This window comes from Lipotes vexillifer, unplaced genomic scaffold (genome assembly GCF_000442215.2).
Source record: "Lipotes vexillifer unplaced genomic scaffold, Lipotes_vexillifer_v1.1 scaffold22, whole genome shotgun sequence".
NCBI classification, from domain to species: domain Eukaryota; kingdom Metazoa; phylum Chordata; class Mammalia; order Artiodactyla; family Lipotidae; genus Lipotes; species Lipotes vexillifer.
In genome coordinates this window covers 1,433,276-1,449,591 of record NW_006779050.1, presented here as the reverse complement: position 1 = coordinate 1,449,591, position 16,316 = coordinate 1,433,276, and the positions used below count along the sequence as shown (strand labels likewise).

Genomic DNA, 16,316 nt, shown 5'->3' with positions numbered 1-16,316 from the left:
CTTTCCCTTAGTGGGCCTGATTTTTGCATTAGAACTCACGGGTCTCTAGACATTTGCTTTGGGTGTGAGCAGTTTGTTTCCTTCCGTTTTTAGCAGGAACAATATGCACCGGGTTAAAATAATCCCTAGACTTCGTTTTTGGTGACACGTACGGAAGGTGCTCATTTTGGGCTCCCTCATCACCACAGCCAAATAACACGTATTTATTCGGCGCCGAGTTATGCACAAGGATCAAAAGGGAGAAGTTAACAAGGCAACACCACGGACTTCCCCTTACAAGGAGCCCGTGGCTTTTGCGAGGAAAGGCTTGCACTGGGTCCGGTATCGGAACGCTAACCACTCACCAGCACACGACCAGCTGCGTCGGCAGCCTGGGTAGACCTGCTCCTTAGAGTAGGGCGGCGGCCCGCCCCAGTCCACGTGGGCTTGGACGCCGCGCTCGGACGTTCGAACGCCGTCCCTGCGGCCTCCGCCAATGGGGAAAGCGGGCCTCGAGGCTCCGCCCCCGACGTCGAATACGTCACGGCGTCGCCCAGGGCGCGCGGGCCGCGGGGCTCTTGGGCTTCCGCCCCCAGAGGTCGGCTGGCTGTTAGGTGTTGGGTGAGGGTGTCTTCTCCGCCAGGTCTTGTCGCTGTCGCCCTCTTCGCCGTCTGCAGCATGGCTTTCGTAACCAGGCAGTTCGTGCGCTCCCTGTCCTCCTCGTCCACCGCCGCGGCCTCAGCGAAGAAAATCCTCGTCAAACACGTGACAGTCATCGGCGGCGGGCTGATGGGCGCCGGCATCGCCCAGGTGGGCAGTCCTCGGGCAGCGCTCCCCGCTCGCTTTGCTGCCCCACCCTAACAGGAAAGCGCTGGCGGGCCACGACCCGGCGGGGGTTGTCAGGCCCGGAGGCCAGCGTTCACGCTGGCGCCGCGGAATTTCCACCCCGACCCTCCCCCGTGTAGTTGAAATGTCTGGGCCTGTTAGTCTGCAGTCCCCCAAAGATCTAGTGTTCTTGGGCTGAGCCTCAGTTTACGACGGTTGGCTTCCAGAGACCCGCACTGCGATCAGTTTTAATTTTATTAGTTTTTTATAATTCTGCAGCCGTTGTCAGAGCAGTTTTCTGCCCTCTAAATGGTCTTTTCTCCTCTCCCAGTGTTTGCTTGTTGAGTTACAAAGAATAATAGTAGTCAGCACTTTTGTAGCATTTGGTAACGTTACCTAATCAGCGCTTGTGAGGCCCTGGGACTCCACCAAGTGCTGCGCAAGAAGTCTTTGACCTAGTGCCCTCTGGCGCTGGGTAGAGTGGGAGGGGGAGGCAGAGCGGTTGAGGGCTCTGAAGGAGTCGCTAATCTCAGTGTGCATCTTGAGGACTCTGCCCGGTTCCAACTAAGCTGTGATTCAGGGTCAGTTGTGCAGCTGTTACCTAGGTACTGTGATCCTTGTGTTTTTACTGATTGAGTTTTAGCGGTTATATTCCAGCTCGTATTGGGGAACCGTGATTTTCATAGCCTAGCTGATTATATGCTTAGCACGTCGGCCCTTTGTTACTTGTACTGTTGGACGGGGGAGGCATTTATCTAATTTTTCTTAGGGGAGAACTCAAGTTCAGTGGCTATGATCATGAAGGAGTTTAATTTTTGTAGTGTCTGTTTCCAGCCAAGTCCATGCTTCTATGCTTGCTTTGTAGAAAAATCTTTTCTTCTTATTATATATCTTAAAACTTCCCAGACTGCAAGTTTTTTGCAACATATTAATTTGATTGCACTTTTTTCTAAAATCTGTATTTCGTTAATGTTTTATCCTTCTGACTCCCATTTCTTCTCAGATCATGGTTTTGGACATATATTGCCCTTTTTATTGTGCACATGCCCTGGCTGCTGGGTTATGGTGTCCCCTTAATCTTTATTATACGTGAGATGGGAGGAGTAGGTCCTTTTAACATGAAAATTCATTATATACTACGTGATACTTAAAAGAAAGTTTAGGTTGAGTGCATGTGTATCTCCCTGCTCCACCCAAATCTCCCTATGCTGTGAGAGTGAGATTTGTTGTGGGCAGGTATAAAGTAATGTATTTGTTTCAAAACATCTAAACAACATCTTAGTGACAAGATATTAGGGCCTTAAGCCCCCAATAACAATATAGGAAATGGGTCCAGAAACTATTGTTGATGGTCCCTTGAAGACATCAGTGGAAGAGGATTAGAAACTAAGGAGAAAGCATCACTTCAACTTTTGTACAAATTCAGGTTGCTCAGTTCTTGGAGTACTGTATCCACTACTGGCCAAAAAAGTGTTATGTTGCACAAAAAGGCACACATGTAACACCTAATATTATGGGTGTGGTGTTGGAGCTTTCATCTGAGAAAGGAGGGAGGAGATTGACAGTGATGGGCGTTCAGACTTGCGGATCAAATCCTTGAGTAGTTGGACCAGGGTGGCATGCCTTTTGAAACCTAAGGGGTAAAAAAGAAAGTTACTTACCCCACACATTGCAAATATAATGGAATTGTCATTCAAGAAGTTGATAAGGACCAAAGATTTAAATAGTGGACAGTCCTAGGGAACAGTAATTCTGTCCTTACATAACAAGGTTTAAAAGAGCCTCAGCCACTGTAGGTGACAGCTTTAATCCTGTGGAGGGGAACAGCACTTGCCTGCATTTTATCTCTGTGTGCCACCTTCAGCCACTTGGTTGGTTTCGGCTGTTTAGCTGATCCGTTTTTGCACTCTGTCCTGAAGCATGCTGTTCGAGGCAGTATTGCCTCATTCTTCATGCTCCTTGACCTACAGCTTTTGTCACAGGGTAAATCTGTTTTGCTTATTTAGTGCCACAGCTATTAGTTGGTGTGGTTTGACTGTAGACTGGATCCAGTTCACTGTGGGGAATTGGGATGGTCTGTGCTGGCGCTGTGCTGACATGGAAAAGTTACTTCTGTGCCTTGCTTTACTAATCCGTGAGGTAGGACTAGCCTCCTAGGAGTATGGAGAGGATTGAATGAAGTAGCACACGTCAAGCGCTTAGCACAGTGGCATCTAGTCAGAGCTCACAGAATGTTAGCTGCCTTCAGGGTTATTACCGTCATGGTGTTATCCTGGTCCTTTTGTCATTGTCCCCTCATGCCACGCCCATCTCTGATCCTTGCTGCTGTGGTAGGCCTGTAATGTTAAGATGGAGAGCACTGGTTGTGATTCTGTTCCATCTTGCTTAATCTTGAAGGCAAATGCCAGTTGTTGACTGCAGTTTGTTCAGGGACCTCTGAAAAGAGGGAAGACACTTTTTATCCTCCTCAGTAAAGCCTTAAAAACACAAGCACAAACTAACATCTAAGTTTATGCTACTTATTCACACTTAGCTTCACTCTCCAGAACTCTTTCTGAAGTAGATTTTTTTTAATTAAAAAAAAAAAATTGGGGGTGGCACCAGGTCTTAGTTGCAGCAGGCGGGCTCCTTAGTTGTGGCTCGTGGGCTCCTTAGCTGTGGTACATGTGCTCCTTAGTTGCAGCCAGCAGGTTCCTTAGTTGCAGCTCACGGGCTCCTTAGTTGTGGCATGCATGTGGGATCTAGTTCCCTGACCAGGGATCAAACCCGCGTCCCCCTGCGTTGGACGGTGGATTCTTAACCACTGCACCACCAGGGAAGTCCCAGGGAGTAGTTTTAATTTTAATCAAGGTGTAGTTCTGTTTACATTTTCAATTTTTTAAAAAAATTTATCATTTTTGCCATATGTTCCAGTTCATGCTGAGTAGGATAAAAAAAAAACTGAGTAGAGTTTGTGGGAGCCTGACACATTTCTCAAGCAATTAAGCAATTTAAGACGAGTGAGGACTGTGTTTAATTATACGAAGTTGATCAGAGCACAGGCCATTTGTATATTTGTATTCTCTAAGAGTATCTACTTTGCCTGTCATTACTTTTGCTTGTTTTAAATTAAAAAAACAAAAACTGTGGGTTAATATTTAAGTAAGGTTAACTTGTTTTGTGTGTTTGCCCATTATTCTGACTTGGGTGTGATTGCCAGTTTACCTTCAGCTGGATACTTAGGCCAGCAAAGAAGCTTCCAGCAGTAATTGACCCTTGAGTGGGGGACAGGTTGGGTTTTGCTTTGTAAAGAAGGGAGAAAAGGAAGAAGTTATTAGCTGTGCATCTCTTCAATTTATAGAATGAGTCAGAACTTTGCCTCTTGCATTGCCTTTTTTTCATATGAGGAGCCCAGAGAGCTTATAGCTTTTGTTAATTTACTAGTGAGAAGCCAGTGGGCTTCCTGGGAATAGCATTTTAGGGGCTGGATTTCTTGGCTCTCTGGCACAACCTTCCTTTTAGTGCACTATACTTCTTTGAGGAAGTGAGAGTTTGCATCTTGAAGGAGGTTGGAGCTGAGTTCACACCGAAAGCTTTTTTATTTGTTCCTCTTAGAGAGCAAAAAGTGCACATTTTTTCTGGGGAGAGCTCCTTAGACTATTAAAACAAGGGGAGGGGTATTCTAAACTACAAGTACACGTTTCCCTGACATTTGTAGTACTCTGCGATGCTTGATGAGGACTCAAGTGGATAGGGAGTCTTCTCCCCAGCCTCTGCATTTGTTTGCCCATCTCCTTTTTCCTGCCCCCAACTCTGAACTTTCTGATGCCGAGTAGAAGAATGATCAGAGTTGCTTTGTGTTGTTTAGCCTTATTCTTTTCTGTCACTACAGTGAGTATGCCTCTGTTGAAGTTTGTTTGAAAGCAGTGCAGTGGCCGAGGAGAAGTTTTAGGAGCACTGGAGGTTGGCACAGTCACATGGCTGTAAGCTCTCATTTTGACTCAGAGTTCTTTATGGAGGGAATAGTTGTTTTTTGTTTTGTTTTGTTTCTTTTATTTTTGGCTGCGTTGGGTCTTCATTGCTATGCGCAGGCTTTCTCTAGTTGCGGCAAGCAGGGGCTTCTCTTGTTGACGAGCACAGGCTCTAGGCATGTGGGCTTCAGTAGTGTGGCACGCGGGCTCTAGACCACAGGCTCAGTAGTTATGGTGCACAGGCTTAGCTGCTCCACGGCATGTGGGATCTTCACGGACCAGGGCTTGAACCTGTGTCCCCTGCATTGGCAGGCGGATTCTTAACCACTGCGCCACCAGGGAAGTCCCATGGAGGGAATAGTTTTATTCCCAGGTGTTAACTTTGTCCTCAAGGGTACGGGGTGTGTGTTTGTCATGAAGTTCTCCCCTCATTTACTGTGCTGTTGCTCATTTCTTTATTGGGCTGTTCTCTGATACCCATGATGTACTAGGACAGTGAAATCAGCTTCTGTCAGCATGTTAGTCTTTGGACTTGGGGTGTGGCTGTAGATGCTGTAGAAGGGGTAGGGCTGACAGGCAGAAGAATGAATGTCGTAGAATGTGTTTGGATATTGTAGAGCAGAAATGGTACCTCAGTCAGGTTTTGGGTTTTCTCTGCCATTTCCTAGATCCACCTCACTGTTACCTGCCCCTTTCTTGAGTTTCCCATTTCCTTTCCTCCTCCTCCTCTCTTCTCCCCATATCTGCCTTAGGCACATACCTCACTGCCTAGCTCTCCTGGGACCACAGGAAGATAATGCTGCTGCTTTCTGTTCTATATCTCCCTCTAGGTTATGCTGACTATGATAGTTTCCGCTCAGTGGTGGTCTAATGCCTGAAAGGGAGCAGGCTGTAAGGTGCCTGCTGGAGTTTGGATCCCAGCCCTTTCTCTCCTGGCTGTGGAATCTTGGGCGAGTCTCTTAACCCCTCTCTGCTTCTTGCCTTATCTACGAATAATGATACTTGTCTCAGTGTTCTGAGAGTTCTATGAGCTAAGTGCTTAGACTGTACTAGTGTTTTCAGTGGTAACTGTTGAGTAAATGTTAGCTGCGTTTATGTAGATCCATCAGCTGTAATCTGGTGATGACTTGTCTTATTTTAGATTCTCTTAACTGTCTTTGAAGATATGATAGGGAGCTATGGAGAGTTCAAACAGTTCTAAAGATTTTAAGCCTAATTGTGTGGGCTGTTGAGAGAGATAATCTTAGTGCTTTGTTCACTTGTATTTGGGTATTACAATAAGTTCATAGTCATAAAGCATTTGCAACAGAGCCTAACACTTACAAAACACTCTACAGATGTGACATTTTTTTCTGTTCCAAGCACTTTAATGTCTCTGTCATTTCATGTGACCATTATGATATTCATCCCTGCAGAGATGGCACTTGGGGTCAAGGGTCAGAGGCAGAGCAGGGCCTGGAACTCGGGTCGCTCAACTACTCTTCTGCTTGCTGGAGATCTCTGTGGCTGCAGTGACCACGGTTCTACCTGCACCTTTAGCCTCTGCTGTCTTGTGGGGAGAAGTATGGCTTCCATGGGCAAGGGGATTTTTTGTGGGTATCTGGAATCAGCAGTTATCAGCTTGACCTCTCTTCAGCTCTAGATTCAGAGTTAGAGTCACCTGCTGGTCATCGCCATCCTCTGCTACTATCTCTCTGCCCATAATAGATTCAAATTCACCTGGCAAGACTTCTTGGTTCTCTCCAGCTTTCCCAAAGAGTTTCCTCCCTCTGTGATTGCCATTGTTGATCTTCTAGCCACTTCATGCACTCCAAAGACAGGGTTGCTGTCAGAGTGTCCACCATACAGCAGAAGGCTCTGAGGCTTTCCTCCAAGGAGAGCCGTTTCCCCTGTTCTTCCCTTTGTAATTCCTAGACCAGGAGTTGATACCTGAATTGTTGAGGAAACATCTTAATTGGTTCATTTCAGCAGAATCTAATAGGAAAGAAACACTCATCCTAATAACCATTGCCATATTAATCTTCTGAGAGAGCAGTTTGGAATTGCAGCTCTCTCCTCTACTCAGAAAGTGTGCATCCTGGCAACATCTTTCAGAGATTCTTAAATATAACGAAGAGTTGGCTGATGCCACTGACATGTCCAGTTATCCCATCTCCTTTCCAGAATTTGTGGGAGATGGGAGTGGAGGGTCCAGGGAGAGAATTTATTTTCTCTACATTACCAAACCCAGATGCTTACTGAATTAAAAAAAAAAAAAAATTGTGTATTTAACAGGCTCACTTAAAAATTGAGGCACATTTCCTTGGCTTTTTAGAAATGCTATTTAAAATATAAAAATCTCAGTTAAAAAAAGAGGCCAGCCAATGAACTTAACTGTTTTAAGTACAAACCAGCTATCTGTGGTGGTGGTCAAAAGCCTCAATGGAATGCCTTTTTCTGATTGTTGAAGTTTGTGAAGACAGCTTGTGTTGATGGCAGAGTTCACGGCATTGCACAGAGACAGCCATAAACCCCGACTTGCCAGCTCTGAGAGATGCAACTGATTTATGACTTTTTTCCTCCCTGGATCAAATCTTGAGAACCCAAGGGCAGGCCTAGATGCAAAGGCACAGCAGCCTCATGGGGAGCAGCGACTCCGTGTACTTATTCTGGGCAAAACACTTACTCTGGGGATCGAGAAGTCAGAATTTGCATTTGGCAGATGGTACATACAACTTTGCCGTTTTTCAGAGAGAATGTAATGTTGATGAAATGCAGCCCTCCTGTAGTGTAGGGGCACTTGGAACATCTCACTGGACCATTTGATGTAATTCTCACAAATTCTCCACTCAAATTATACTTCAGAGAAGGGGCTTCAAATCTGGTGGTATGTTTGCGAAAATAGAGAAATCCAGCAAGCTTCTGCTTGGCATGCTTCCTTGGCCCTGTGGCTGGAGTACTCAGGGCCTTTGACAAGTGTGCTGTTCACTGAACCTATTTTTACAGCTCTGAGCAACCTTGTCCAAAAATATTTCTCTCTGGCTAAGCCTGCTTTCCACCAAGGCTAGAGAAGTCATAGAGCTGAGGACATAGCCTTCAAATAATTTTTTTTCCATTGCAGACTGCTTGTCCTCAAGGTCTTACAGTGTAGGTCACTATCACATAAAACAGGAGTTCTCAGTGGGTTGATTCAGATTATTGGCACTCAGATTAAAGTGCCAGGGCGAGTCCTCCTTATTTATTGAAAAAATAACATGTCTGTGGGAGGAGGGAAAAAGACCTCTTTATTTTTGTGATCCACTCTTCCACTGCCATCTCCTCAGAAAGCTGGGGATATTTATCACTGAATAATTTGAGAAGAATGAGTGTGATTGATTTCCTTCCATCCAAGACACGCGAAATCCTTTTCTAAGTAAGAGAAAATTCAGTAATTAATTAAAAACATCAAATCAGGTGTGAATCATCAGTATCACTCTTATCAACAAACAATGCTGATGAGCTGGTACAAACCACCCCAAAACTTTAGACTTAAGTTTACAAAGCAACACTATAAATCAGTAGGTTTCATGCCTTGACCAGGGGTCATTGTGGTGCAGGAGCTTTAGCAAAACAACTCAGGCTAATTCTAGACCTGCTGGAATTAACCGTCACAGCACTGTTGCTGTGAAGAGTCATGGTCCTGTCTTTTGACATACATGTGTGCACATATCTCTTGGGTGAAATTACAATTTGAGTTTCAGTTACAATCTTGCTGGATTACGAGATATGAATATATTTGACTTAAGTAGATAATGCCAAACATTTTTCCAAAGTGATTATACCAGTTTACAGTTCTGCCTTCAGGGTATGAAGATTCTCTTTGCTCTATAGGATTATATTGTTCCTTTCAAGTTTAGTCATTCTGGTGGGTGTAGTGACACTTCATTGTATTTTTATTAGAATTCCCTGCTTACAATACTAGTGAGGTGAACCCCTTTTCGCATGTTTATTGGCCATATAGATATATTCTTGTGTAATATGCTATTAAATTTCATTCCTGTTTAGCTCTCATGTTGTCCTTTTTTTTCCTAATGGATTTTTAGGAAATGTTTATAGATTCTGATTATGAATTCTATATTCATATTTCAAATATCTTCAGTTCCCTGCATTGACTTTTAATTTTCTTTGTGCTTACCATGAGGCTTACATACAGCAACTTGTACAGTGTATTTTAATTTAATAACGACTTAAGTTTGATCCCCTTCTAAAGCTCAACATTAGTACCCTCCCCACCATTTAATGTTTTTGATGTCACATTTTACACCTTTTTATCTTGTATATCCCTTAACTAATTATTATAATCATAGTTATTTTTACGACTTTTGTCTTTTAATATTCATGCTAGCTTTATAAATGATTCATCTACCTTTACTATATATTTACCTTTCCAGTGAGATTTATTCTTTCATATGTGTTCTTGTTACTAATTAGCACCCTTTCTTTTCAGCTTAAAGTCCCTTTAACATTTCTTGTAAGGCTGGTTTAGTAGTGATGAACTCTTTCACTCCGAGCAATAACTTTGCCGGGTAGAGTATTCTTGGTTGGAAGTTTTTTTCTTTCAGCACTCTGAATGTATTGTGCCACTCCCTTCTAACATACAGAGATTCTGCTGTTGGTCTTACTGGGGGTTCCCTTGTGTGTAGCAAGTTGTTTTTCTCTTGATGCTTTTAATATTTTCTCCTTGTCTTTTTTTTTTTTATTATTCAACACCCATTTATTCTCTAGTTCTGCCCACATGGAGGCACCCTCCTTGAAAAGGTGTTAAATCCTTCGTTCACTTTAGCACCTTTTGCTGAAAACACGTGTTCCAAGGTTTTAACTATGAGATCCACATTCTTAAAGCATTAATTCTTAAACCTCATCTAGATTTCTCCCCCTTGGTTGCGGGGAGATGACCCAAACACAGCGAAGAACACCTCAGGACTGTGGGCTCTGCTCGCCCAGAAGACCTTGCAGTTCCCCTGACCACCTGGCTGGAGCCAGGATTAGGGCCCTGAGACGAGGGGTGCCTGCTGGGCTGCCGCCACCACCACTGGCCCCAACTCCTGTCCTCTTCACTGGCTTGCTGTCACCTTTAGTTTCCCTGGAGTTTGGGGATTCCAGACCGTCTCTGCTCACACTTCTGTATCATGCCTGCTGCCTCAGCACTGCTGATCCACACCAAGGGGGAAAGCACACAGAACTGCTTTTCAACACACCAATGTTCCGCACAAAAGTTATTTGATAAGCCTGCAGGTTCTTTTTCATCAGAGGACATGCCCAGGTCTCTGACTTCCCCGGCTCTCCACTGCCCTTGCCGGCAGACTGGGTGTGCGTGGACGCCGTGCTGTGAGTCAGGCACACACCCCCCGGCTGCACTCCGGTGCACTGTCCTGCAGAACTGAGGACGGTGCCCTGGCCTCATCAGCAGGATCTATCCTGAAGCCAGTCCTAGAGTGACAAGAGCCACACCTGCAGGTCTATTCCACTGACCAGCCGCACAGGACCGAGCTGGGCCCACGGACCTGAGAAATGGAATCCAATCCGTGAATCCCCCCCAAACCATATTTTCTATAGCAGGTTTTGCCAGCCTTGGCCCTATCAGCATTTGGGACCCTGTAGCTTTACTATGGAGCCGTCCTGAGCACCACAGGACACAGCCCTGGCCCCCACCAACTAGATGCCAGCAGCACCGCTACCCCTTTCCTTCCCTGCACATTGCCACGTGCCCTGGGAGGGGGACAAACTGCCCCTAGTCGAGAGCCACTGACCTACAGCTTTTGTTCAGCCCTCCAACTTAAACATTTTGGGAAATAGCAAAATGCACTCTCCACCTGCAAGGGGACCAGGATGCCCCTGGTTTGGTTGATCATTTTATAGGGTTACATTTGGCCCATCGAGGGGCTCCACACAGGGGCCCGACTTCTGCCTCATCAACAGGACAAATGCCAGGAGCGAACCTCTGGCCTTCCTTCCAGAGTGACACGTCTCAAGGTCCTCAGAGCACAAGTGCTTGTGAACCAGGTGGCTCTGGGCCCCCCTCGTCCCCACCTAGGACCCTGCTCTGAACAGGGCCTGGAGGCCCTACAGGGCCTTGATACCAGCTCAGCAGCCCTCAGCCAGGGATGCATGTCACACTTGCCCAAGGATTCCTAAAAAGTCCTTGGCAGACAGACCAACAGAACAATCATTTCCAATAAGGAGACCCTCTCCTGGTCAATCCCATTGTGCCCAAAGCTTGCCATGTGGTTCTACACATATTTAATTCTCGCGACGAGCCTTATTTTATAAAAAAGAATATCAAAGTGTTCAAGGGCCTGCGCACAGCTCCCACTGCAAGTGCACGTGGAAACAAGGTGCTTTCTCACGCAGCTTTTGGTGATGTCCGGCTACAAAGCATCCTAAGCGCCCACTGTTCTGAGCACTGAGCGTAGTAGCAGCCGCTTCCTCTCTGCCCCAGCGTCACAGGTGCAGCAGGGCAGCTGCACCCGTGGTGCCGGCAAGTCCGGCATCTGCAAGGCAGCTCTCCTTGTCTTTCGCTTTTGACATTTTAATTATAATGTGTCTTGGTGTGGGTCTCTTGGGTTCTTCTTATTTGAAACTCTTTGGGCTTACTGGATCTGGATGTCTGTTTCTTTCCCCAGGTTAGGGCATTTTTCTGCCATTATTTCTTGGAATAAGTTTTCTCCTGTCTCCCTCTCTTCTCCTTCTAGGACACAGTAACATGAATGTTAGTATACTTGATGTTGTACAATAAGTCTCTTAAGCTATCTTCACTTTGTTTCATTCTCTTTTCTTTGTGCTGCTCTGATTGGTTGAGTTTTATGCTTTGTCTTCTAGTTGACTCATTCTTCTGCTGTATCTAGTCTGCTGTTTAACCTCTGTAGCTTTTTTTTTCAGTTCAGTTGTTGTATTCTTTAGCTCTGTGACTTCTGTTTGGTACTTTCTTTATTTTCCATGTCTTTGTTGAAGTTCTCCCTGTGTTCATCTATTCTCCTACTCAATTTGGTGAACATCTTTATGACCACTACTTTGAACTCTATCAGGTACATTACTTATCTCTGCTTTGTTACGGTTTTTTCCTGAGGTTTTATCTTGTTCTTTCATTTGGAACATAATCCTCTGTTTCTTCAGTTTGCTTGACTCTAAACGGTAGATGGAACAATCACCTCTCCCATCCCTGAAGGAGTGACCTCATGTAGAAGGTGAACCCTGTTGTTCATCCCTGCCTCAGCTCCTGGTTGTCTCCAACCTCTTTGCTTATCCAAGTACCCTGTAATGTTTTTAACAGCTCTTAGTAGTTGAGGATGTGCCAAGTCCTGTTAATGTCCCAAAGGGAAGAACCTCAGCATCTAGATTCAGGCCACCTGGAAGCCAGACCCTCAGGCATCAGCGTGTAAAAGTAATTAGTTACATACAGTCCTGTGGAACCTTAGGCATTAAGCCCCTCTGGCCACCAGAGCCAGGTGATCTAGAAGTGTTCCCTGAGTGGCAGCCACAGAAATCAGGGCACCGGATGAGTATATAAGCTCTTTTCTGGTAGCCCTTTAAGAACTCTTTCTCTGTTGGTTACAGTCCTGTGGGAACATAAACCCCACTGACCACCAGAGCCAGGCGATGTAGAGGTGTCCCCTGGCAGCAGTAGCAAAAATCAGGGTGCCAGACGGGTATGAGCTCCTTTCTGGGTGACACCAATTATTACAGTCCTTTGGGGCCAGGAATGCAAACTCACCTAGCCTTCAGAGGCAGGCAATCGATCAAGAGGCACTGCTTAGCAGCGGCCGCAAAAATTGGGGCACCAGACATGTGCAAAAGCTTCCCACCAGGAGACACTGGTGCTCTGGTGAATGGCACAGGGAGATCACAGAGGTGGTGCCTACCGGTCTCCATACCTGGAGAGTCTTACAGCCGGCTTCTAGATGTGTGTGTGAAATTAGATGCCTGCCCTTCAGGCTGACGCTTTAATATGAGCAGGTCAGCTTCTTTTATTTTAAGTCTGATGTGATCAGCTGCCTCTGAGCTGGGCCCTGGGGTCTGTGAACCTGAGCATGTGAGCCCTTTAAGAGTGGCTTCTCAGATTGCTAGAGTCTTGTGGGTCTTGGGACATGAACCTTGTTGGTTTTCAAAGCCAGAAGTTTTGGAGAGCCATCTCAAGTGTATGACCCAAAAGTTGGGATGCCTGATGTGGATGCAAGCCCCTTGCTTTTCAGGGAGAAGCTCCAGGTTCCAAGGTCCCTCCCTGCATGATGAGATTGTATCCCAGCCTCTCCTACCCACCTTGTGGTTTTCTTCTCTTTTGCCTGACGTGTAGTCGTCGCTCAGCCCCTCTTTAGGTTTTTTTTTAAAGAGGAAGTTGTTCCATATGTAGCTGTAGACTCAGTGTGTCTATGGGAGGACGGGAGTTCAGGATCTTCCTACTGTACTGTCTTGAACTGGAACTCCAATATAGTTATTTTCACATTATGAGGTGGAACTCCAATATAGTTATTTTCACATTATGAGGGGAGGCCCTAAGCAACCCTATGAAGAGAGCCTTGGACCTTCAGGAGACCTAATCTCATCTTGGCTTTTCCCACCAGATGTATTTGCTCAGTCAACATTTCCTGAGGGCCCACCCCAGCCAGGCAGGGTCTATTCGGCCAACAAAGATAGAATGACGTTTAGTCAGAATCCAGGAGTCAGGGAGACAGCACTTAAACGGATGGTCATCACACACCGTGGTGGGTGGATGGTAAGGGTATGCAGGGGTATTACTGGAACACAGGTGCTGTGACTGGGACAAAGAGGATCTTGGGGTGGGGATGCTTAGTATCTGGAAGTGATACTCAGGCTTAGTTAATGAGAGGAAGTTGGGGAGGAGGCATGGGCAGTACGAAGTCCTGGAGGTGAGAGGCAGTAGTAGCAGGTGTGGGCAACTACGAGCCTTGTGGTGGTCTTAGAGTCTCAGGTGACGGTGAACAGCATGTCTGGAGAGGAGGTGGGTCCCTTTCCTGGAGGGCCTTGCATGCCATGTGTAAGAACTTTTATTCTGTGGTCATGGGAGCCACTGAAAAGTTTAATGGAGTTAGTAATGTAGACAGAAGTGCCTTTTACAGAATTATGTTTTAGACAGAACACTTTAGTGCCTGTATGTGATCTTAGGTGAATAATTTTTTTGCTTTAGTTAATGTTTCTTTTCTCAGTAAAATGAAGGTGTTGTGTTGGATTAAAGGTTTTGTGTATGTGTGGTATAAAATACATAAAGTAAGACATCGTTTTGACCATTTAAAAATGTACAGTTCAGTGGCATTTAAATACATACAACAGTTATTACTGTTAAGTAATAACTTCCCATCTCCCCTTCCCCCAGCCCCCGGCAGCCGTTGCTTTACTTTCGGTCTCTGAATTTGACTGTGTTCTAGATACTACCTATAGGAGGAATCCTACAGTATTTGTCCTTTTGTGACTGCCTTATTTCACCTAAAAATCTTAAAGGTTCATTTGTGTTGTAGCATGTGTCAGAATTTCTTTCCTTTTTAAGGAATAATATTGCATTGGAATATTTTTAATGGCATCATATTCCACTGCATGTCCACACTACCTTTTGTTTTTCCATTCATCCATTGATGGACACTTGGGCTGCTTGCACCTTTTGGTTATTGTGAATAATGCTGCTATGAACATGGTCTACAACTGTGTTACGGTTGTAACTGTGTTACAGTCTTGCTTCAGTTCTTTTGGGTGTACCCAGAAGTGGAATTGCTGGATAATATGGTAATTATTTTTAATTTTTTGAGGAACTGCCATACCATATTCTACAGTGGCTGTACTGTTTTACCCGTCAGCAGTGTGCAAGGGTTCCAATTTCTCCATATCCTTGCTAACACTTATTTTATGGTTTTGTTTTTGTTTTTGTTTTTTTAATAATAGCCATCCTAACAGATGTGAATAGATCAGAGGTTTTTACACTATGCTCTGATAGACTTTTGGGCTAGGAATTCAGTGAATCTCCTTGGTGCTTCCCAAACCCCTCTTCCCTGACCCATGCTTTGTGTACTGTTCTTCTGTATACATTCTCATGAGGAAGGATTTCATGGCTAAAGAGTGTGAAAGCCACCACACTGATCTTCCTGCTCTAAAAATAGAGGATCTTGATCATCTGTAGCTAATAAAGCTGAACAGTAAATACTTCTGCCAATCTCTGACCTTGCAGTAGTTGAGAAATTAAGGTGCCTCACTTTCTCCCTCTACTACGATAGAGAAGAAACATACGTTGAAGAGAAACCTGAAGAGGAACATGTGTCACGTGTCTGTGGTCATCCTTGACCTGCCTCACGCACGTGTCCCTCACAGGATGGACGGACACATCCTGCCCGTCAAAGGCACTGTGTGTGTCTTTGCCTACAGCCCCTTTGATAAATGGTACAGGACACATTGACATGCTGGAGGAAATTAAGCCTAAATTCAGTTTTGAAATTACAGAGGTGGTCATACTACACGGCGGTTGCCCTCCAGTTCCCCTTTTGCCTGGCATCTCCACCAATGCCAGAAAACGGTTGGACTGCTCACAAAATAACAGGCATTTTTGTGGCATTTTTTTCACTTGGAAATTGACTGAAGGCTCCAGTTATTAACTCTTTTTTTTCTTCCTATCCTTTTCAGGCTAAGAGTGTGATTTTTCATAATTCTAAAATAACTTGGTTTGTAAAATTTGTTATAAAGAGTTTCTAGTAGCAAAACCAGTCATGATTTCTTGAGAACTTATTCCTAAGATAATTTACAAATTGATGCTTTAAAAAAATAGAGCTATTATTCATGCCTTCTTTTCATGAATATTGTGTCCCTTTGTGCCAGGCATTGGGGCAGTTGAAGGTAACATGTGGCTGCTGCTCTTGAATTGCTCACTGTCCAGAGGAAGAAGCACAAGTATGAACAATTAATTGTCATAAAGGCACAGATCGCCTGCTTATCATATCTGGGATGTCACCTGATACAGATGAAAGTTTTAGTGGTTTAAATACCTTAAGATATGGCTTTTAGACACTTAAGTTATGACATTACATATAAGACATATCTTCTTAGGGTGAGGGAAAAGGAACATTAAAAAAGTACATGTTAAAAGAAGGCATATGTGTACATTGCACCACATATATGTATATGAAATTTATATTTACTGGAAATTTTCGTTGGATTGCAGCTAGGAGTGTGCCAGAACTACCCTATGTTGGGATTTGTGGAAACAGCTACTTCAGACTCTGAAGAAGTGGATGATACAGCAGCTCTTTTGAAAAGCTCTCTAGGTATTATTTTGAGTCATCATCAAGAGTTGGTGTTGGGCTTCCCTGGTGGCGCAGTGGTTGCGAGTCCGCCTGCCGATGCAGGGGACGCGGGTTCGTGCCCCGGTCCGGGAGGATCCCACGTGCCGCGGAGCGGCTGGGCCCGTGAGCCATGGCCGCTGGGCCTGGGCGTCTGGAGCCTGTGCTCCGCAACGGGAGAGGCCACAACAGTGAGAGGCCCGCAAAAAAAAAAAAAAAAGAGTTGGTGTTGGTCAGCTTTTTCATGTCTAATTTATCTTTCACATCTGGA

General features: G+C 45.0%; 1 protein-coding gene across 1 annotated transcript in view; it reads left to right on the top strand.

Annotated features, from left to right (window-relative positions):
• Positions 1-471: 471 nt before the first annotated feature.
• Positions 472-16,316, top strand: part of HADH (hydroxyacyl-CoA dehydrogenase) — a 48,007-nt gene continuing 32,162 nt past the window's right edge. Inside the window, 2 exon segments of the mRNA XM_007452147.1 lie at positions 472-517; positions 520-789. Of these exon segments, the coding sequence (XP_007452209.1) occupies positions 476-517; positions 520-789 (312 nt within the window). The 5' untranslated portion in view covers positions 472-475.